This window comes from Pagrus major, chromosome 6 (genome assembly GCF_040436345.1).
Source record: "Pagrus major chromosome 6, Pma_NU_1.0".
Lineage (NCBI taxonomy): Eukaryota > Metazoa > Chordata > Actinopteri > Spariformes > Sparidae > Pagrus > Pagrus major.
This window is the reverse complement of record NC_133220.1, coordinates 613,270-636,957: the sequence shown is the minus strand read 5'-3', so window position 1 is coordinate 636,957 and position 23,688 is coordinate 613,270. Positions and strand designations below refer to the sequence as shown.

At 45.3% G+C, this 23,688-nt stretch overlaps 1 protein-coding gene across 1 annotated transcript in view; it reads left to right on the top strand.

The window, feature by feature from the left end:
• Positions 1-22,754, top strand: part of grm7 (glutamate metabotropic receptor 7) — a 193,381-nt gene extending 170,627 nt beyond the window's left edge. Inside the window, exons 7-8 of the mRNA XM_073467537.1 lie at positions 1,210-1,349; positions 21,789-22,754. Of these exons, the coding sequence (XP_073323638.1) occupies positions 1,210-1,349; positions 21,789-22,754 (1,106 nt within the window). The remainder of the gene's footprint in view (positions 1-1,209; positions 1,350-21,788) is intronic.
• Positions 22,755-23,688: the final 934 nt, after the last annotated feature.

Genomic DNA, 23,688 nt, shown 5'->3' with positions numbered 1-23,688 from the left:
CAGTTTCGGTTATAAAAAAAACATCGGCGTAACTTACTGAGATCAGTGTGTGCTGGGTTTTTACTGAATTCATACAGCTGTAGATTACTTTTCATGTCGACATGATTTATTTCTGCTCGTTTGTTGGCCAGCAGTGTTGACTGTTCACAACAGTAACGTCTAACGTCGCCGCCAGCCTCCTGGGGAGGGACTGTGGAGGCAGGGCAGGAGTGCAGCGGGGGGGAGGGGGAGGGATCTGAAAGCTGTACTTGTTCAAATTTAATGCTAAGTCCTCTCTCTCCTCAATGTTACCGACTGCACCTTTAACGCCGTGTGTCGTAGCTGCTTACCTTCCTCCCTCTGGAAGCGATCAGCTGTGCGATCAGCTGAGCGATCAGCTGTGCGATGGTGGCTCTGACAGAAGCTTGATGTCTCAGCCTGGAGCTCAGCTGTCTCTGTACAATACATCTATGATGATAAATCCCATATTAAAAGTAAATATTTCTGTCCACTCTTCACTGAGGAAAAACTTTCAGCACAGATGCTAGCAGCATGAGTTAATTTCCCATAATGCCTCGGGAGAATCTTTCAACCAATCAATTTGAATTAGATTTTTCCACTGGGGGCAGAGGATTATGGGTAATAAAGCATTGTTTCCATTTACTAGCTTCTGTTTGTGTATTAAATAATCTGAGATGGTTTCTGTTGTCTGACGTGTTAAAGTCGTAAAAACCAGAAATACAATAAATAAATTAAAGATATTGTTCATCAAACATGTGACTTAGATGTAACTGGTCACTTCCTGTGATCCCTGAGAACATCAGCTGTGTGTGGAGCGATGAAGAGGAGACTGACCTTCATCACAGTGTTACAGCTGCAGCTCCTGATTCCTCTTCACCTGCTGTTTGTCTCCAGCAACCACGGAAACAAACATGGAGTCACGATTACAGAAGCATTTACCACCTCTGACTGACTGACTGACTGATTAACTGACTGACTGACTGACTGACTGATTAACTGATTGACTGACTGACTGACTGATTAACTGATTGACTGACTGACTGATTGACTGACTGACTGACTGACTGATTAACTGATTGACTGACTGACTGACTGATTAACTGATTGACTGACTGATTGACTGACTGACTGACTGACTGATTAACTGATTGACTGACTGATTAACTGATTGACTGACTGATTGACTCAGTGGTTATTTGTCCTCCACAGGAAGTGCAGGTACTTCAGTGACATTCAACCGGAACGGCGACGCCCCTGGACGCTACGATCTGTTTCAGTACCAGTGGAACAACGTGAGCGGGCCGGGCTACCGCGTGATTGGACAGTGGACCGAGTCACTGCAGCTAAATGTGAGTTTACATATTATACATTCACATACTGTAACAGTGTTAAAGGTGTGTTTACTGCTGTAACGATGAGCTGAGGAGGAGGAGGAGGAGGAGGATGATGATGAGGATGAGGATGAGGAGGATGATGATGATGATGAGGATGAGGAGGATGATGATGATGATGAGGATGAGGATGAGGAGGATGATGATGATGATGAGGATGAGGAGGATGATGATGATGATGAGGATGAGGAGGATGATGATGATGATGAGGATGAGGATGAGGAGGATGATGAGGACGAGGAGGAGGAGTTAGAGGAAGAGGAAGAGGAGGATCAAGAGGAAGAGGAAGAAGAGGAGGATGTTTCTTCAACACGTGAACTTTTGACATGAACTCATCACAGACTGAGAAACACAAACACAAAAAGCTCCTGATGATTTAAACGTTTAATAATTAACATCAGATACAAACAGCAGCGTATTCAGACCCTGAGTGCAGGAGGAAGTTATTTTAAATATTTATAATCATGCTGCTCATAAAGTTCTGATGCAGTTTGTTCTGATGCAGCTTGTTCTCATGCAGTTTGTTCTCATGCAGCTTGTTCTGATGCAGCTTGTTCTGATGCAGTTTGTTCTGATGCAGTTGGTTCTGATGCAGCTTGTTCTGATGCAGTTTGTTCTGATGCAGCTTGTTCTGATGCAGTTTGTTCTCATGCAGCTTGTTCTGATGCAGCTTGTTCTGATGCAGCTTGTTCTGATGCAGTTTGTTCTCATGCAGCTTGTTCTGATGCAGCTTGTTCTGATGCAGCTTGTTCTGGTGCAGCTTGTTCTGATGCAGTTTGTTCTGATGCAGCTTGTTCTGATGCAGTTTGTTCTCATGCAGTTTGTTCTCATGCAGCTTGTTCTGATGCAGCTTGTTCTGATGCAGCTTGTTCTGGTGCAGCTTGTTCTGATGCAGTTGGTTCTGATGCAGCTTGTTCTGATGCAGTTTGTTCTGATGCAGCTTGTTCTGATGCAGTTTGTTCTCATGCAGTTTGTTCTCATGCAGCTTGTTCTGATGCAGCTTGTTCTGATGCAGTTGGTTCTGATGCAGTTGGTTCTGGTGCAGTTGGTTCTGATGCAGTTGGTTCTGGTGCAGCTTGTTCTGATGCAGTTGGTTCTGATGCAGCTTGTTCTGATGCAGCTTGTTCTGATGCAGTTGGTTCTGATGCAGCTTGTTCTGATGCAGCTTGTTCTGATGCAGCTTGTTCTGGTGCAGCTTGTTCTGATGCAGTTGGTTCTGATGCAGCTTGTTCTGATGCAGTTGGTTCTGATGCAGCTTGTTCTGATGCAGCTTGTTCTGATGCAGTTGGTTCTGATGCAGCTTGTTCTGATGCAGCTGGACCTTAGTTTGTGTCCCTGACATGCTCTTATTGTCTGTATGATCTGAGTCTTACAGGATCTGTTTCCTTCCTCTGGTCGGTCACTGAATAATAAAGCATCACTGTACGTCTGGTTTGTGATGCAGTGAACGCAGGAGGACGATGGAGAGGCAGGATGAGCTCTTACAGCTCGTTTATCTGTCGGATCAGTTACGTCTCATCATCCTGACGTCTGATATCTGAGATATTAACGACACACATGAACTCAACATGAACCGCTGTGATGTCACTCTCATCTCATCGATCCTTTACAGAGATCTGCCACAACAACCAAACACCACTGACTTTATGACTGATTACTGAATAATGATCGATTAAATCACCTGTAAATGCTGTTAGAAGAATCAATGATCGGAGTGTATAATGAGGCTGATCGTGTCTCAGTCGACTCGATGTCCTGAGAGAAACCGTCAAAATGAGCTTTCAGTTTAGTTTCCGTCATTGAAGTCGAAGCAGATCTTTGATTCTCGCAGCAGTTTTTCGATCAGTTTGTACGAATACAAAGAAAAAAGAATCGCTTCAGAGACGACACAGCTAGCTTAGCATTAGCCTGCATGCAGGAAGATGATCAGCTGACTGGAACCAGAGGAAACCTTTTCAGAGATCCTTTATTGATTTGTTTGTGAAGAGGGTTCACTCTGGACAGATTAGAGAAACTGAAGGTTTCTGTCTTGTGTTGTTTGATGTTGAATCACAGACAGCTGGTATTATTTGTTGAACTCTGGAATCAAATCCAGATGCGATCTGTCTGTCAAACCAACAGCTTGAAACAATATTTAAATTGAACATTTTATTGAATTGTTGGTTTGGAGAAACAAGCCGACTGTTGTTGGAGCACATTTCTTCTTGAATACAGATGAGTAACACCAGAGCCTCCTCCGTTTCCACCAGTTTGTCAAAACTTATGCTGACGTTATTAATAATGTCGTCAGAGCTCAGAAACAGGAAACGTGTTTTTCTTCCATTGAACGATGAGCACTTTTATTAGACATATACTGTATAAATAAATATATCTCATAGCAATGGAGGCACGTTATCCTCATGCAAAATAATTCATAATATTATCCTGTTGATTATCAAAATATGCTTTTTAAGAAACAAATGTTTTTCTTGCATCACAGAGGACACACACGTTCTTTGGTGGAAAACAAACCATCGACATTTTAGAGTCCAAAGTGTTTCAACACGTGTGATCTGTGTCGGCTCTCAGTCCGGGTGGCAGGTTGAGGATTTTGAAATGTGTGGAGAGCTGTGGACTAATAATCAATAATAGTAATCAGGATCAATGGAGGACTGTAAGTTAGTGAGTTTAATTCCTTCCCGACACAAAGCGACTTCGGGCCTCTCGTGCTGCTGAACGAGGCTCTGCTCTCTCTGTGAGATGATCCACGATGCAGCTTATTAAAATAAAACAAAGCAGATGGAGAAGATAAAAATCCGTCTAATGAATGAAGAAAGTTTCGGGACCGAACTCTGCTCATGAATATTCACACAGGCGCCTCTGTCAGCGCCGAGCCTTAATGAGCTTCATCTCTACAGTCGTTACGTTTGTTAATTACATCAGATCTTGTGTACTGATAACTGCGGCGTTAAAGAGGAACCGAGCAAACATCCCTCTCACCTAATCTTTCCACACTTAAAGAATCTGCATCTGACCATATTAATAACTCCCAGTGAGGCGCTGACCCGACTCTAACGTGAGCCGAGCCGAGACTCTGCAGGATTATCAGGCCAATTTACACCAGATTTGGGCGTCCTCTCGATGTGAGGGGGGTTCCTAATTGGATGCTTGTTCAGGACAGATAGTGAAGAAGATTATCAGATAGCGTGAGAGGTTTACACATTTATCAGGCGGGTCGATCCGGCCCGACAGAGCCAAACGGACCACACTGACAGAACGTGTTCAACGGGGAGCGGACGGAGTGAACGGCACAGTCACCACAGTACACAGTACACAGTACAGACAGTACACAGTACACAGTACACAGTACACAGTACACAGTACACAGTACAGACAGTACACAGTACAGACAGTACACAGTACAGACAGTACACAGCACACAGTACACAGTACACAGTACAGACAGTACACAGTACAGAGTACAGACAGCACACAGTACAGACAGCACACAGTACACAGTACACAGTACAGACAGTACACAGTACACAGTACACAGTACAGACAGTACACAGTACGAGACGTAGAAAAACAAACGTACAGTTGCAACATAAAGAGACGTATCTGCGGTTCTGCAGAAACGTACTCGGCTGACATTTCTTCTGCCTGTTGAGGTTTTCACACACAACTAAACAGTGACAGGAAACAGAAAGAGAAATTAAAAGTCCTGCATGTATACCTGTGCGTCTGCTGGAGGTGGACGGTGTGTCCTCCTGCTCACAGGACGGTAAACAACTTCATTCACTATTGAAATGAACGTCTCTCTACATTAACACGTTTCTGAATCTCCTGCCAGAGAAATCTTTCAAATATCTTCTTCTGCTGCTGCTCAGAAAGTCCTTCTTCTTCTTCTTCAGGTGTAAAGCCGGCGTGTTTTCTAACTCTGTGATTTGATCTGCAGCATTCTTCTGCTTCTGCATTCAAGGCCATGTCTCTGCCTCTTCACAACACTAAATTATTCACCTCAATAGCCCCCGGTGAGCCAGATGTGGCAGAGCTGTTGCTATTAGGCCTCCCATTATTGCTTCTTTCCCTCCATCCTCATAACTCCTTTGTGTGTACTTTGAGCTGTGTGTGTGTGTGTGTGTGTGTGTGTGTGTGTGTGTGTGTGTTGCTCTCCACACCACAAAGGGAGCTATTACTGAAACTATATGTTCAAGCGTGACAGTCAAACCTAATATGATTTAGCAGAGGTACATGTTGGCTGATTTCTGAGGCACTTTGCGATCACAGAAGAATAATCAGCGTATTGAGCAGATTAATAACCTTTGTTTGAACCGGCTGCACTTAACGGAGCCAGAGAAGAAGAAAATCCTGCAGCCGGAGGGCGAGTCGCTACGTTACGTACGGATCAATTATCATAATGTGCCTCGGTGACATACATGATCTGCCCTACATGTGCTATTATATCACGAGAGGAGGGTTTCTAATGATCCTGCTGAAGGACATTATTTCTACACATTACAGGCTGTTTTAGTTCAACTTGTTACAAATGTAGAGAAATAACGCCGCCAGCATTTTATTTCTCCTTCTTCCTGTGTGTGTCTGTGTGTCTGTGTGTGTCTGTGTGTCTGTGTGTCTGTGTGTGTCTGTGGTCGGCTGCTGTCACAGAGCTTTGCTGAGGCTTAATGGGTCAATCAGACTGTGTTTCGCTCCGATGGCTCTCTGTCAGGGTTTATGTGGCCGTAATCTGCAGCAGGACGACTCTTTCACTCTGCTGCAGGACCACCACTCCTTTAACTCTGCAGCTCCTCAGGACAAATCACAGCCAGCACACACACACACACACGCACACACACACACGCACGCACGCACACACACACACAGGGTGCAGGGTACAGCTCGACTCCACACCAGGTGCTTTATATATATAAAATATACTTATTTTTTAATACTTTGCACATTGCAGTATTAATAATGCACTGACACAGATTCAGTTATACTTTATACAGATAAATATTGTTGTTCATGGCAGCCTGCTGTGCAGCTGCAGGTGTGATGATCACGCAGTTCTTACATATTGTTCGTGTCTTTTACTGCATGTGATAATTCATAAGTGACCTTCATTACAAGATGAATACTAGTTAAAACATTTCAAAATGGACCTGATGTTTTGCATTTTGTGACTTTCGATCAAATGAGACTATTTTTCCGCTCATATATTTCTTAAAAATAGTGTTAAACTTCCGTCTGGTCTCGTGAGCTCAGTGTATCGTCACACCACCAGCACCAACACATTTCCTGACTCTCATTTTGTTTTGTTTGTTTTCATCTGAAGAACATGTTCAGTATTTCCTCCTTACTCTTCTGAGCTCCTTCCTTCTTCTTCCACCAATCAGAGAGCTCAGCATGAACCTGCCTGTAGCCTGAGAGACGACCCGCAGGGCAGAATAAATCTCTGCAGCTCGACTGAAGCTTGTTGTGAAACACTGACGTCAATGTTTGAATCTGTGACATCACTGATGTTTAATAACAATAAAAAGTATTCAGGTCATGATCTGAACATCTCGACAGGTAGTGACACCAGGAACATGTTGGATTACAGAGTCATGTAATCTCTCTCCCTGTGGACTCTACATGAGTGGATTACATTGTTCACTTCCATGATACAGGATTACCTGCTTCATTTAGAGAATGAAGCTTCACGATGACCGAGCAAAATGTTTTAACACGATCAAATCCTGCAGGACTGTTTCAGATCCAAAGAGACTTTGTCTGAAATATCCAGATAACAAAGAGTTTAATGTAAATGTTTTATACAGGCTCAAACACAATGAATCTGTCCATGAATCATCTCTAACACTCAGACACTGAAGTCTCGTGTCTGGTGCTATATAATAAAAGCAGTGACATCACAGACGCAGACGATATTCTCTCCTCGTCTCCTGACATCTGCTGCTAATCCTCTCCAGGCTGCAGACGCTGTTTCATCCCGTTCTCAGACTCAAATGAGATTAATTTCATTCATCAGTTGCAATTTTTCCCCCTTTAGTAAATATCTTGTATAGTAGCCAGACAGTTGGTCTCTTCAGAGGACAAATTGATTCTGAATGCTTTGATACTTTGTGTTTACATGTGTCGCCTGAAGCAGGACGTCCTCCAGGCAGCTCCTGCAACACTGGACGAGTGAAGCGTTGGTCTCTGTGGTACTGAAGGAAGTCTGTGGATTTAGATATATTCAGTTAATGATGATATAAAGCTACCGGACTCAGCAGAAAAACTAAATTAAACTCTTTCAACAAAACTGAAAGTGTTCCAACAGTCACCATCTCTGGTTCGATCAAGATAAACTCTGAACTCACCGTGTTAGATACACGTCAACGTGCAAATAGAGACGGTGCGTTCAACAGGTGGATGGACATGAACTTATGAGTTATCAGATGAGATCAGTACTCCTCTAAACTTTACATATGATTTCATTTCAATGTTTAGAGCCCAAACCATCATGTCGACATGAATATCTCCGTCCAAGACAAAATAAACCCTGTCTGAGGCGGATGGAGACATGTGTGGACGGCAGCCCGTCCTGCCCTGTCTGCCCTCCGTCTGAACCGTAGCTGGAAGAGACGGAAGCTGTCAGGACGGTAACATCAGTGTCACGTCAAAGCAGGAAGGTCACCGCAAACAAATGTCACCGAGCAGACGATGAGGAAGTGAGAAGAAACAGAGAAACAGACAGAAAGACGAGAAAGAAGACGATCACATCTCCCAACAGGGCCGGGCCCGTCTGTGTTCGTGGTGTCAGAGAAGAAAGACGTGATGTCGTCCCTGAAATGATTCAGAACAAAGTGGAGACGATGATCTCGTCTGTCTGTGACCTCAAAAGTCTTCTTACCATAGTTTTGTCTGAAGGATTCAGACGACCAATCAGATGCAGTTTAAGAGAAGAGGATGAAAAGAAAGAGAATAAAGCTTCTTATGGTCACACTGAAGTTTATTCACTGTTAATATTGTCTGTTTGTTCAGAGAGCAAATATACCTTTTACTCAGTCAGTTCACTAATATGAGCCACTGAGTCCTAAACTCTGGACCTCTGCACATATTTAAAGTGTTTTATTAACGTCGATCCAGATACAAACTCTTCACAGCACGTTTAAATGAACTAACTCACGTGTTAATGTTGGATTTTATGACACTGACGAGGTTTGTTGACACTGACACTATCGTCAGAAATCTAAAAGTCGTTAGATGTTGAGTAGTTTCACGTGCTAACGTACCAAATATTGGTGACATCATTACATAACTATTTACAAAAATACAAGATGTGGTTAATCAATATCTTACAGTGGCTGACAGAGCTGAAGATCTATTCTTCTTCACTTTATTTAATCAGGGACAGTTTATAACTACAGAATTAGCCACGAGGCAGTTTTCATCTGTACACAGGTTTGGATTCGACCACCTTAAAGTCAAAACAGCATCATGATGTAAAACATGTCAGTTATATAGCAAGCTACTGTATGTTCAGAGCTGAACCGGGGAGACGTTACTGAAGGGGGCGCTGTTCTGCAGAACAACTGATCAAACTGATGAGTAACTGAGTGATTATAAAAGTGAAGCTGTGAAGAGAAACAGTCCGAGTCCAGCAGGGAGGACGTTTCTCTGACAGCTGCTCAGGATGGAAACAGACGACAGTCAGAGACAGTCGGACACAGATGGAGACAGTCGGACACAGATGGAGACAGTCAGAGACAGTCGGAGACAGATGGACACAGTCGGAGACAGTCGGACACAGATGGAGACAGTCAGAGACAGTCGGAGACAGATGGAGACAGTCGGACACAGATGGAGACAGTCGGAGACAGATGGAGACAGTCAGAGACAGTCGGAGACAGATGGACACAGTCGGAGACAGATGGAGACAGTCGGAGACAGTCGGAGACAGTCGGAGACAGATGGAGACAGTCGGAGACAGTCGGAGACAGATGGAGACAGTCAGAGACAGTCAGAGACAGATGGAGACAGTCAGAGACAGTCAGAGACAGTCGGAGACAGATGCAGACAGTCGGAGACAGATGGAGACAGATGGAGACAGATGGAGACAGTCGGAGACAGTCAGAGACAGTCAGAGACAGTCGGAGACAGTCGGAGACAGTCGGAGACAGTCGGAGACAGATGGAGACTTCATCCTGGGACCTTGTCTTCCTCTAATCCGACACATCTCCGTCTATAACCGAGTAAATAACTAGAGGAACGAGCAAACACGTCTTTCTGGAGTCACTGAGGGAGAAATGAGACGACAAACACGACAACTGTGAATTCCTCAGAGACAACGAGGGAGACGGAGAGACGACACAGAACCACATCCACACCGAAGAACCACGTCCACACTGCAGAACCACGTCCACACCGAAGAACCACATCCACACTGCAGAACCACGTCCACACTGCAGAACCACGTCCACACTGCAGAACCACATCCACACTGCAGAACCACGTCCACACTGCAGAACCACGTCCACACTGCAGAACCACATCCACACTGCAGAACCACGTCCACACTGCAGAACCACGTCCACACTGCAGAACCACATCCACACTGCAGAACCACGTCCACACTGCAGAACCACATCCACACTGCAGAACCACGTCCACACTGCAGAACCACGTCCTCCATTTTATCTGGAGAGCAGGCTTTATAAACCATCTACACAGCAGTTTGTGTTAATGAAAGTCGCTCGTAACTTACTGCTGATACTGCTGGTGACCGGGCCGCCACTGTATTGAGGCTGTTCACATTTGGTATCATCAGTCCTCGGTGATCCGATCACAGGTGGACAGTGTAATGTTTGCTGAATTTACAAGAAGGTCCAAATAAAATAATTGTGGATGATAGTTGGCTTCATGTTTTGATTTAATGCTGAATTCACAAGAAGGAGACAATGATTTAGACTTTGTCGAAGCCGTTTCACAAAGTTTGTTCAGTTTCTCCTCATGAAACAAATCTTAAAATCACTACATTTGTTAAGGGAGTCTGGTGATGATGTGTTACTTGTTCAATGGTTGGATCAGTTGCAACAAACAGCTGCTGCTAACATCAGCAGGTAAAGAGGGAACATGTCATTTACATTATAATGAGCTTTTATATGAAACCATTTTATTTTGTTCTGCTGCCAACTCGACCAGGACTCACCAGCAGGAGAGATATTGTACCTTACAGGGACATTACTGGTTAAATAAAGGATAAATAAAATATTCATAAACTGCTGTAAAGCCGTATATTAGCCGTATATTCAGGCCACTGAGGCTGGAGGTTAGTGAAAGCATAAAGACAATGACGGAGGGGTAAGAGAACCTCGCTGCTTTATGAACCCACACATTTCTATAATAAGTGTGAGGACACGTCGTGATGTCGACGCTCTGAGAGCCTCCAGTCGCTCGTGTCTCCATAATGTCTCCGTGTGAGGCCGGCGATGGAAACACACGATCCACACTCTTCAAAAATACATGAAACAGCCGGGTGATCTGACAGGATGATTATAGCATCTATCACAGAGGACCAGAGGAGCGCAGCAGGAAATATACAGGCTCAGCCAGCATCCTTCTATACATGCACACACAAACACACACAAACTGAGGCATGCAAACACACAAACACACACACACAAAGATGACAGCATCCAATGCACTTTCCCTGTCTCGGCTGAGGAGAGAGGCAGTGTATTACTGCACATTTCATCTTCCGGCGGAGCAGAAAACACATCACATTACCCTGAAATTACACAAAACCTCATTTGCTTGAAATTGCAATTTTCTTGAAAAGCTTTTTCTTCTTAAAGAGACAATATCTCACTAATGCTGCTGCAGAAACCTCCCTTCAGGTCCTGTTTCAGACATCAAATATATCAAAAACAATTTTCAAAGGGGGCAAAGTCTCCAGTGGATTGTACTTGACAATTAAAGGTGGTTCTGACCCAGCGGCGGTGGCAGCAGCGAGGGAGGAAGATACCGTCTCTTTTCTCCCGCAGTGTTATCTGTAATGACTCAGAAATCTCTGGGCTCAACTCAGAAATCTGCTGCTGCTTGTCTTTCATGTCTGAGAGCCACAGAGAGATGGAGAGCAGAGATTGTGATGGGTGCTAAGCCTCATTAGGAGTAATGAAATTTGACCTTGATCTCTGCGAGAGCGATCGCTCACGGGCCTTCGAGCTGCGTTATGAGTCAGATGGAGAGATTGGGAGAGGACGGAGACGACCCGGAGCTGCTCATGAACAGGTCCAGGAGGGTTAATGAAGCCAGTGTGAGACCGGGATGTCGCTGGTTCAGATCCTCCCACTGTTTAGCTCAGAGAGTCTGAGTGAAAGGAACAAATGTTGCTCTTCAGCCCTCCGTCTACTGAAATGGTGTTGTTTCTCTCAAATCCCTCATATTAATGTCAGTATGGTCGGACGGCGGCTGCATGAAGAGAGCTGACACAGCGACGCACTCGGCCTCAGGGCAGAAACGCCGTCCACACAAACACACACCTGGACCGGCTGGCACAGACGTCAACATACTCAGTGTGAGCTCTTACACAGGTGGAGGTAACACCAGTCCTCAGAGGGGCGACACACAGCCAATCAGAGGGATTGACAGCAGCAGTAAACAAACACGGTGTCTGTGGAGGACTGAGTGCTGCTGCACCTCCTGCACAGAGAGGAAGAGAAGAAGAGTGACGAAGACTGCAGGCGCTTCATTTTCAATTTAAAGGTGACACATTCAACAAGCCTGATGTCTCCTGGACGAACTGAAGCATCTGCATCTGTGTACCTGCATGTGTCTGCCCCAACTGTCAGTTTGTCCCGGTGGTCACTGATGGTACTGCAGCAAAACACACACACACACACACACACACACGCACACACACACACACACACACACACACGCCTCCATTATAAAGGAAACACCTGACAGAGACGATGTTGCTCGTCTGTTTCTGTCCTCAGAACAGCAAAGTTTTGAGCTTGATTTCAGTCTTTTCCAGGTCTGGATGAGTAGAAAGAGAAAAGTATTGATCCGCCCATGATGTATAAAATATACAGTTGATAATATCTAAAAATAAATTGGAGTTTTTCTGCTGAGGAACAACATATTTATTTCAACCTGCTGGAGATCATCTGAGGTTGTTTATGTTTTACTCAAAACCTTCTTCTTTGTTATCTCAACTTAATGTGTGTGTGCGTGTGTGTGTGTGTGTGTGTGTGTGTGTGTGTGTGTGTATGTATGTGTGTGTGCGTGCGTGCGTGCGTGCGTGCATGTGTGTGTGTATGTGTGTGCGTGCGTGCGTGTGTGTGTGGTTGTTTGAGTCCAGTTGGACCTGGTGGCAGGAGTTATATTATTTACTGCGTTAGGAAACCTTTCTGACCTCCTACATGGTTGTTTCCATGGTTACTGTATGATGTAATGGTGTCTGTCATGTGAATCAGACGTCGTCATGATGTCAGCTGTAAACTCTGCTGTAACTTCCTCTAGTTCTCTTGTGTGTATTAACTCCAGTGATCCTCTGAGGATGAGGTCTGGTGGAGCTCAGACTCGTGTTCGACTCGGTGTCCCGTCGGTTAACAAAGCAGCCGCAGCTGTAGACTCAGATTCCCTCTGTGTCCTTGTACAAACTCTGTGAGCAGCAGGAGATGTTTTCAGAGGTGTCTCACCTTCAGCTGCATGATGTTGTGGCCCTCGTCCTGCAGTTTGTCTTGCTCTGCTGTGTCTCTGGAGCGCAGCTGAAAGGAATGTAATTATTCAAATTGTCCTGTTTTCACCACTGTAACTTTCCTTTGAAGAAGGTTAGAAGTTGTTTTATTCAGATTTATTCCTCAGAGAACAAAGGCAGTCAATTTCTCACCTGTGGAGGGAAAACACTGCACTTCCTCCCAGTTAATTTACACAATGCTTTCATTATTCTCTTTCCTTAAATAATGCAGAGTCACAGCAGGCCGGGAAACACGGCAGCATCTGAGGTCGGAATAACAAAAAGCTGCTGTAAACCTCCTGAGATGCTCAGTTTAATGTTCGCCTCTGTCCGGGCTCACGGTTCTGTTTGTCAGCCTGTAGCCGTGCAGCTAAGAAATCTGCAGGCTCGGTCCCGGGTACCAGGAGCCAAACCCAGCAAGAACCACGTTCCCGGTGGGAACACCTTCCCAGTGGTTTCTCGTCTTCCCGGTCCGGTCGTGTTCAGTGGGAGCTGGCAGTCTGTCCAGAGTTGGCAGATAGCTTTGGCGGGGGGTGTAACACATATTCAGCGCTATTGGCTGCAGTAAACACCAATCGATATCCACACCAAGCTCCTCCCTATATCTGAACTTTCTCCTCCTCACAGCTTCAAACAGCCTCGTTACTGTAGTTTGATGCATTTGAGGTGAATTATGGATTATTGTTATTTGGCGTCATCGCACGCCGCCTTCCCAACATCACGAGACTGATGTCGACCTATCAGAGCACATCACGCACGGCAGACGCAGCGAGACGAGACAAAGACGTAAAAGAGGTGAACAGACAGAGAGGGAGGCTGAATGGGGAGAAAAGGCGTGTTAGTGTCTCGTATCTGCAGAGAGTTTCTTATTTTCTCTCTTTGTTGCTGCTCGGGACGCTTTACCAACCCAACATGTGGCTGTTTGACGTCCTGGGAATGAGACTCAACAGTCAACTATCTTTGTGGTGCGTTCAGGAACAGCTGGGACAAATCCTACTGACTCTACCTTTAACTTTAATAGTCTTTGAATGATATTAATATGACGCGAGCTTCAGTAGCTTTGATCTGGTCTGATTTTCTTCCATCGTGAACTCATTGAGGCATGAAGGACGTCACACACACACACACACACACACGTGTTTGTGGTATGAGTTCAGTCGTACAGCGTTCACGTGTGTAGTCCTTTTCCAACCAATGAATCAGTTTAATCATCATCCACAGTCACCACGGTACTGTGTGTGTGTGTGTGTGTGTGTGTGTGTGTGTGTGTGTGTGTGTGTGTGTGTGTGTGTGTGTGTGTGTGTGTGTTATGGCAGTTAGTCACAGGTGACAGGAGGTGTGTTAACGTTGAAACCTCTCCAGTTGATTTCTGACATCGAGACAATTATTTTTTGTTTTCTGATATTTTGTGTTTGAATATGTAAATGAAGCAAATCTCATCAGACATTCACAGATTCTCATAAATGTCTAGAAATCTAAAACAAACACCCACAGGAGCATTTCAGACCTTCTCTGTCCTCTCTACAAGAGTCTGGACCTAAAGCTGAACACCCATTTACATCTTCACTTTAAATCAGAGCTGATGGAGGAGGAGCAGAGGAGGAGCAGAGGAGGTGACGGAGGAGGTGACGGAGGAGGAGGAGATGGAGGAGGAGATGAGGAGGTGACGGAGGAGGAGGAGATGAGGAGGAGATGGAGGAGGTGACGGAGGAGGTGACGGAGGAGGAGACGAGGAGGAGACGAGGAGGAGATGAGGAGGTGATGGAGGAGGTGATGGAGGAGGAGGAGATGAGGAGGAGATGAGGAGGTGACGGAGGAGGTGATGGAGGAGGAGGAGATGAGGAGGAGATGGAGGAGGAGATGAGGAGGTGATGGAGGAGGTGATGGAGGAGGAGGAGATGAGGAGGAGATGAGGAGGTGACGGAGGAGGTGACGGAGGAGGAGGAGATGAGGAGGAGATGGAGGAGGAGATGAGGAGGTGACGGAGGAGGAGGAGATGAGGAGGAGATGGAGGAGGAGATGAGGAGGTGACGGAGGAGGTGACGGAGGAGGAGGAGATGAGGAGATGATGGAGGAGGAGATGAGGAGGTGACGGAGGAGGAGGAGATGAGGAGGAGATGGAGGAGGTGGGGTCTGAACATGCAGAAGAAAGATATAAACAAGGAGAAGCGGAGAGAAAAGGAGGCGGTGGTGAGAGTTAAAGTAACTCAGCTAAGTTTGTAAAACGAACAGTGACTTAATGAACAGGAAGTTAACAGGTTCGAGAGGCTCTGAGTCAGTCGTTACTTTGAAATGTTATTTTCCAGCTTCTTTCTACTTCCTGTCAACAGGTCTGTTTGTTCTAGAGAAGAGATTTATGTTTTTATGATTTTCAGTTTAATTAAAGGCCGTGCAGCTCGGACTCGTAATCACAAAGGAAGCTCTTTGTGGCCAATCACCCGTCTTCTTGCCGTGTCCACGTGGCGAGCGTCTGCAGCATCAGGCAGCTGCCCAGAGAAAAGGCTCAGCATCTTCCTCACCTCTTTTTCTTTCTCCTGTATCTTTGTCTCCTATGGATGATGTCATCACCTACACCCTCCTCACTCTGATGTCCCGATGTCAAATAAAAAACAAACCTCAGAGGATCAGTGTCCATCGGGATACTGTTGTTATAGAGACGAGACTCACATGCAGCGTTTTTCTCTCGGCGCTCCTGAACGCAGTTTACCGTAGCAACAGTTTACCGTAGGAGCAGTTTACCGTAGGAGCAGTTTACTGCAGCTGTAAAACAGCAGCAGGATGGAAACAGAGGAGAGGCAGTGGGGGGAGCAGGGCGATCAAGACTCAAGGCCAAAATAAAAGAGAGAGAGATGGATCCTGCATCGTATCCATGGCAACGGAGCGTAGATGCTGATCACTGTTTCCTCAAAAGGTTTGTATGATGAGCTCAGGGACCAGGGACCCCTAAAGGCTGGAGAATGAACTGCAGTGTCAGACATGTTCAGGAGGAGGAGGAGGAGGAAGAGGAGGAAGAGGAGGAGGAGGAAGGGGAGGAGCAGGAAGAGGAGGAGGAGGAAGGGGAGGAAGGAGCTAATAATCACATGGATTAACTGCTCAGTGGACAGAAGATCTTCCAGCCACATGAACCAATCATAACCCCCGAGAGCCCCCGGGCCCCGTATGGGAAGATTGCTGTTGTTGTTCATTATTGGATTTATAGACGTCTGAACAAACACACGAGGAGCTCCTGAGAGACGAGACGGGAGGAAGAGGAGGAGACAGGAGAAGGAGACAGAGGAAGAGGAAGAGACATGAAGGAACGGGTGTGACAGCCTCTGGAAGAGAAGCCGTCCCTCCTCCAGTATCTGCAGAGGCACATTTCCTTTTCTTCTCCCTCACAGGTGGTTCGTTTGTTCTGGACACTTACAGTCTTTATTCCGACCAAAGCTGAATGTCGGCGCTCACCTGACCTGCAGCTTCACTGACATCCAGGTGGGCAGACGGTTTATCGACAGCAGAGCAGAGGCAGGCGGAGGAGCAAAGGTCTGCAGAGGGATGATAAGAGAAACAGAGGGTGGAGGAGGAGACAGAGACAGACAAAGAGACGGAGAGACGAGGAGGACGGACATCACAGAGGACTCTCAACACATCTTCACTCCTTTTCTTTGTGAAGCTCAGGTTTAAAGCTGTCAACCTAAAGTTACCTGAACCACAGTGATGTCACAGTAAACACATGTAGAGGATCAAACTGTTTGTCCACGTCTGATCTCTGTAGTCCCTGAGTGTTTTTGAACAATTAGCGATGTTAATAAAAGTGAGTTCTCTTTGAAAAAAGGAAAGATTCAATTGTATCATGACGATGAGTCATTAATGAGTCGCTGAGATCTCCACAGGTCTGAAGTGAGCGCATGAGAAACCTGAACTCACTGTGTCGAGTCAGTTTCACCTCCAGAGGCTTTACAGGATACGACAGCGTCGGCCTTTAGATCCTGATTTGGATCAGGAGAAGTCTCCAAAAAACACTTAAACAAGGAAGAAAATGGTAGAAAGCTCAGGAGGAGCAGCAGAAGAGATCAACACAGTAAAACCACAGCAGGTCGTTTCTGTATGAATTCTGGCTGCTGAAACGCTGAAGCTCAGCTGAACTGGTGCATTTATCTGAAGGAGAGTCGTCATAGTGAGAAAAAAGGATTCAACGTGAAGAACAGGCTGAACTGTATTGAGTTTGTTTAGAGGAGCAGCTGAAGGAGAATTATAATAATGTTAATAAGCATCTAATAAGGACAAATGAAGCTCATTACAGGGACCTCAACATTAAGCAAACCTAAAGGACTAATGAGGACGTCTGTCCTCGTATGGTTTTGTGTTTGCAGCCCGAGCCTCCACACGCTTCACTTCGTCTCCCTGACAGACTGTGTCAGTGTGAGCTCAGTTCAGGACTTCATCACTCGCTCAGGCTGATCTTCAGCTGGAGGGAAGAAGAGACGTGTGGACTTTAATATGAGCATATAGTCAGAGATTTAAGACCAGAGAGACGTCCTGTCCTGATGTCTCTACCAGCTGGGACACCTCTTCAAAGACCTGTGTGAATTATTGAACGGTGGCTGGCAGCCCTCCTGCCCGGCACGACGGCGAGAAGACGGATGGAGTTTCCATTTAAATGATTGACCCGACGCTGCGGCGGGCGCTCTGAATCCTGTTTGAACCTCCAGCCTGAAATCCTTTTGGATTAGCGAAGCCGTGAGTCAGTCTGTAGGCAGCCACTCATCAACTCTGTGCGGCAAAGCTTGTTTCTTACATGACAGGTCAGATTTTAATACACTTCACCTGCCTGTGAGCGATCAGCGAGGAGCAGCAGGGATTAGTGTCCTGATGGGGGTTAGGGTCGGTGGACGGACGGGTGTGTGGAAGCAGAGGCTGATGAATATGATCAGAAAATAAGAGAACTGAAGTGAGAGACAGAGAGATGTGCCGGAGACGAGTGGGAGGGCAGATCCTCTTTTCTTCTCGCAGTCGGCCGGCTGCCTTCAGGAGGGAGGAAGATTAGAGGCTGTTTGGAGTTTGGCTTTTTGTTGTTGCTCTGAATCCTCAGCGTGGCCAAATACAAGCCTTCGGCTGACTCAGGCTGTTAGCTTGATGCAGCTTTTCATCCCCGGCTCGCCCAGGTTATCAACTCGGCTTTTTGGGTAGCACACAGGCGGCCCGGGGACGGTCTGGCTGATCGTGGGTGGTGATAACGTACAATGTCAATTTCTCACTTTCCTCTGGAGCGTGGCCCGTGGCTCCTGGAACCAAAGACTGGTTCACATCGGTCTTTGTAGATAATCTGTTTGAGGATGTCCTTAGCGCTGTGTAACTGATCAGCCCTGGGTCACAGCAGCATTTGAAATCCCTCCAAGTTCTTTCAGATCCTTTAAACAGACGCCAGCTATCTGCCAGAACAATCACCATCAATACACAATAACAGGGTGTTTGGCCGCCGTCAGTCACTGGAGCTGCTTCCAAGGTCCGGGCACAGTTTCAAGACGGGAAGTGTTGGTGGAGGATGTGAACTGATTCACACACTCTTGTCACATAACGACATATTGAAAATGAAATATTCAGGATGCTTCTGACTAATCCGATCTGCCCCCTTCCAATATTATACAATGAAATATTTAAAATAATGTGTGTCTTTCTTTGAGGACTTGTTTTAATCCTTCTGCTCACAGAGGAGTCGCAGTGTGTCTGCAGATAATCTGTGTGAAGACGTGTGGACTGAGCCTGTCGTCTCTCATACAGCACAAATACAGTTTTATATACGTAGATCAATATATTAACATTACATTATCATCATGAATTAAACAGTGTGAAGACAATAACACACCTTGTAATCACATTACACTGATATGAAGAAGTGAAACAGGCTCATGTTTGAAATTAGTCTCATATGTATTGAAATATTAAAATATTTATCTTGTGCAGTACAGATTATTCATACTATCAGATTATTATCAGAGATGCATCAGTGAAGCATGTTCTCAGTTTTATGTGTTGATTTAATCTACAGCTGTTGGCTACAAAACATTATCAAAACTAAACATTATTAAAGGGAAACGCGTAGTACAAAACCTTTCATGTAATCTGATAAACTGCCTCCAGTGATGTCACTCAGTGGCTCAGTTGCATTGTGGGTAATGTAGGCACCAGGCATTGCAATCCTGTAACACTGTTGGACTCATTATGGACAGCTGATCCACAGATATCACCTGTTTTATTCCATGCATTCTCCATTTTCAAATCCTGCTGCCTATATTACCCACAATGCAACTGAGCCACTTATTACATGCAGCTTCCTCTGGAGCCACAAAAGTCTTTATACGAGGCTCTGACATGAAGATAGATAAAACTTCTCTGCAGTTTGCAGAAACATCAACTGTTAACATTTCATCCTGGTGACTGAGCTGCAGCTCCACCTGACGTACAGCTTAACATCATGTATAGATCAGATGCCACCGTCTGCCTCCTCGTTAAAGTCGTGAGCTACAGACCTAGTTAAATGCCTTGCTCAAGGACTCCTCGAGGAGCAGGGAGGATCCTTGAAACCCTGTAGAGGCTGTAGATCTGAGGAGAAACTGCAGATAACTGAATGTCCGCTCGGTGCAGAGCGATGATCCAGGTGGAATTTATCCATATCGATGTTGCACTAATCGAGTATTCATTACTCATTAGCAGCAGTCAAGCTGTCAAATCAATGAGACCTTTGCTTCAGAGCCAAAGCAAACCTCTTGTTTAACAGCGGAGCTACGCTGGAGATAAAATCTGAGCTATAAATCTGAGACCGAGAGAGCAGAACCTCCGAGTCGATATCTCACAGAGCCATCGCTTAAAACTGGTTTCACTGCACAGTCGAGTCACACCGAGGAAATATTCTACTGTCACATTCATTCAGTCTTTGTTAAAGAGAGTTTACATTTCAGAGAAAACAAAAGTTTCTATTTTAAAGATCATTTTAGAGAAGAAGACAAAATCTTTACTGTAGTCCTGAGTACAGACTCTGGATCCAGTTTATGTCCTGAACACACTTGAACAATTCACAGTCTAGAACCTGGACTCATTACACAGATAAGACACATAAACATCTGAGTCTTTTCACTTCATCCATGGTTATACTTAATCTTCAGGTTGACACCATGGTTCTTCTGTTACTGGTGGATTTATTGGTCTGAACTTCAGCCAACATCACCGTCATCAACTCCACCGTCCAACTGTTCAAACACGTGGAGATGAACAGAATAATCACGCAGTCGTTTCAAACACAGACTCAGACTGCAGCAGCCAAAATAAAAATATCCACAAAGACATAAAACACATGAATAAACAAACCTCGCTGGCTGCACACAAAACAGAGGGAACGAGTCCACCAGAGACATAAATACAAACACATGATGTAATATCACCTTGAACGCTCCTGAACCCTGTTGGTATAAACTTCTCCTGCTTCACGTGTCCTCTGGAGGAGGCTGCAGTAAATACATGTGTCCGTGAGCAATATAGAAAGTAAACATGTCCTGATTGTGTTTCCCGATGCAACACACACATGAAGGCTGGTGAAGCCTGCTGCGACATGTCTTCAGTTCATTTAGTCACCAGAGATGTGACAATCCATCAGAATTAGAGACCTGACGCAACAAACGACTAAATGTAAATGTAATAACGTCAATATGTTGGAAATGGTTGTTTCTCAAAATCTGCAAGACATTAGATCACACAAGATTATACAAAACATGTGAATCTCTCGTCAATGTGCAATAGTGTGGAGTTTTTTGTTTCTACTGCTTTTTTATTTATTTTCTATATTTTTTACTTATTTATTACTGCTGTTTTTAATTAATGCTCTCTATTTTTGCTGCTATATTGTTGCAAATGTTCCCTTTGTGGGACTAATAAAGGTTTATCTTGTCTGATCTTATTAAATGCTTGTTGCCGCTGCATTCGGAACAACCTCAGTTTCAAAATCTGATATTTATCATTGTCTACCAAGTGAGTCATGATAAATATGTGAAATATACGTATATATATATATATGTGTGTGTGTGTTTGTCATGTGTAGCCTCGTTTGTGTTTCTACCTCCAACAGAAGAAAACCTGTGGGGCTTTTCCTGAACATAATGAATGTAGTCGTTAGTCGTTAATGGGTTAAAAGGGCCGCAGACTTTCTGTTTTGTTTTGAGCGAAATACTTTAAACCAACTCAGTCGGTAGAATGAATTTTGACCATATACATTTCTGCAAACCGTGGATTTGTTGAAGCTGTTTGTCTCTTTTGGTTGAGTTTTAAATACATTTGTGTGACACCACTGTGCTCACAGTCTGGTGAGGTTCAGGCACTAAAACCTCTTGTTGAGGTTAGAGTGAGGAAAACACCATGTTTTGGTTTAAAACACCTGATTCGGCGTCTCAAACAGTCGTCTCTGACTCGCGGCCTTGTCGCCTAGATGTAACTCCTCCACCTCCAGACATGAAAACCAGCTCATAAACGTGTGATCTGAATGTGATATGACACGTGTTGTAGTAATTTAAATATTACACGTAGAATGACACGTAGACGTACTGTGGTTTACACAAATGTTACCTGCCATCATTTGACTCTTAATTTCAATCTTTGCCCAAAACAAGATCAAATGAAGATGTTTGGGAACAGCTGATCTAACCATTGCTTGTCTCTGTCTCCAGATCGAGGACATGCAGTGGCCTCGGGGGGAGCAGGACATCCCCAGCTCTGTGTGCAGCCTTCCCTGTAAAACCGGCGAGAGGAAGAAGGTGGTGAAAGGGATGCCGTGCTGCTGGCACTGCGAGCCCTGCGACGGCTACCAGTACCAGAACGACGAGTTCAGCTGCAAGCTCTGCTCCTACAACATGAGGCCCAACGCCAACCGTACGGCCTGTCAGCCCATCCCCATCATCAAGCTGGAGTGGCACTCGCCCTGGGCCGTGATTCCAGTTTTCCTGGCGATGCTCGGGATCATCGCCACCATCTTTGTCATGGCTACGTTCATACGGTACAACGACACGCCGATAGTCCGAGCGTCCGGCAGGGAGCTGAGTTATGTTCTCCTCACTGGGATATTTTTGTGTTACATCATCACCTTCCTCATGATCGCCAAGCCGGATGTTGGCGTGTGCTCGTTCAGGAGGATTTTCCTCGGCCTGGGCATGTGCATCAGCTACGCCGCCCTCCTCACCAAAACCAACCGCATCTTCCGCATCTTCGAGCAGGGCAAGAAGTCGGTGACGGCGCCCCGGCTGATCAGCCCCACCTCGCAGCTGGCCATCACCTCCAGCCTCATCTCGGTCCAGCTGCTGGGGGTGTTCATCTGGTTCATGGTGGATCCGCCCAACACCATCATAGACTACGACGAGCAGAAGACCTTCAACCCGGATCTCGCACGAGGGGTGTTGAAATGTGACATCACAGATCTTCAGATCATCTGTTCGTTGGGTTACAGTATCTTGTTGATGGTGACGTGTACTGTTTACGCTATAAAGACCCGCGGGGTGCCCGAGAATTTTAACGAGGCCAAGCCCATCGGCTTCACCATGTACACCACCTGCATCGTGTGGCTGGCTTTTATACCCATCTTCTTCGGCACGGCGCAGTCTGCAGAAAAGGTAGGAGCCAGTGGATGGATGGGTGGATGAGAGATATGTGGAGATGGATGATGAATTATTGGATGTCAGTCTGTCGTGTTTGCATGAATCTGTATTTTCTACAGAAACAAAACTAATTTAATTGTTGCAAACATTTTTCAAGAGGTGAAATGGAAACTTAGCTGATTACAGCTTCTCAAATTTGAGGATTAGATGTTCAGTGAAATATCTTTTGGACAGTTGCTGTCTGGGCTTTTGTTTGTTGTCGTTAATGATTAATTGAGACGAAAGCTCCAGTACACAGTTATTATCATTTTGTCTTCTGACAGTTATCTTATTATCTTGAAGCATCTTTAGAAACAAAGTGCAGGTTTGATAACTCGTGACACAAACAACAAAACTGGGTTTGAATTTACGAAACAGCCAAAGCTCCAAAAGACAACATGTCCTCACAGCACAACGACTGACGATCGCCAGCGACTGTCTGTGCTGACAGAGAAGGTCAGGAACCTTTTTAAACCTTTGTTTATTCAGGGAGAGTTGACAGAGAGCAATGCTCTTTGTCAGGAACGCCCTGATCACATTCACACAGTCGTCCTTTACCTTGTGACACCACACGAAACATTGTGATGTGCTCTGATAGGTCGACATCAGTCTCGTGATGTTGGGAAGGCGGCGTGCGATGACGCCAAATAACTATAATACATAATTCACCTCAAATGCATCAAACTACAGTAACGAGGCTGTTCTGAAAATGTGAGGAGGAGAAAGTTCAGATGTTTGTGTTCAGATGTAGAGAGGGAAAGTCACAGAGATACTCAGGTACAGTACAGATACCTGAGACATCTAGCTCAGTAACAGAGTATTTGTACTTCGTAACTTCCCACCTCTGTCAGTGAGAACAGGACATTTGTCACAGATTCATCAAGCGAGCAGATAAAAGCTGATCATTTTCTCAGAGCTGGCTTCAGTGAGTCTTGTTCGT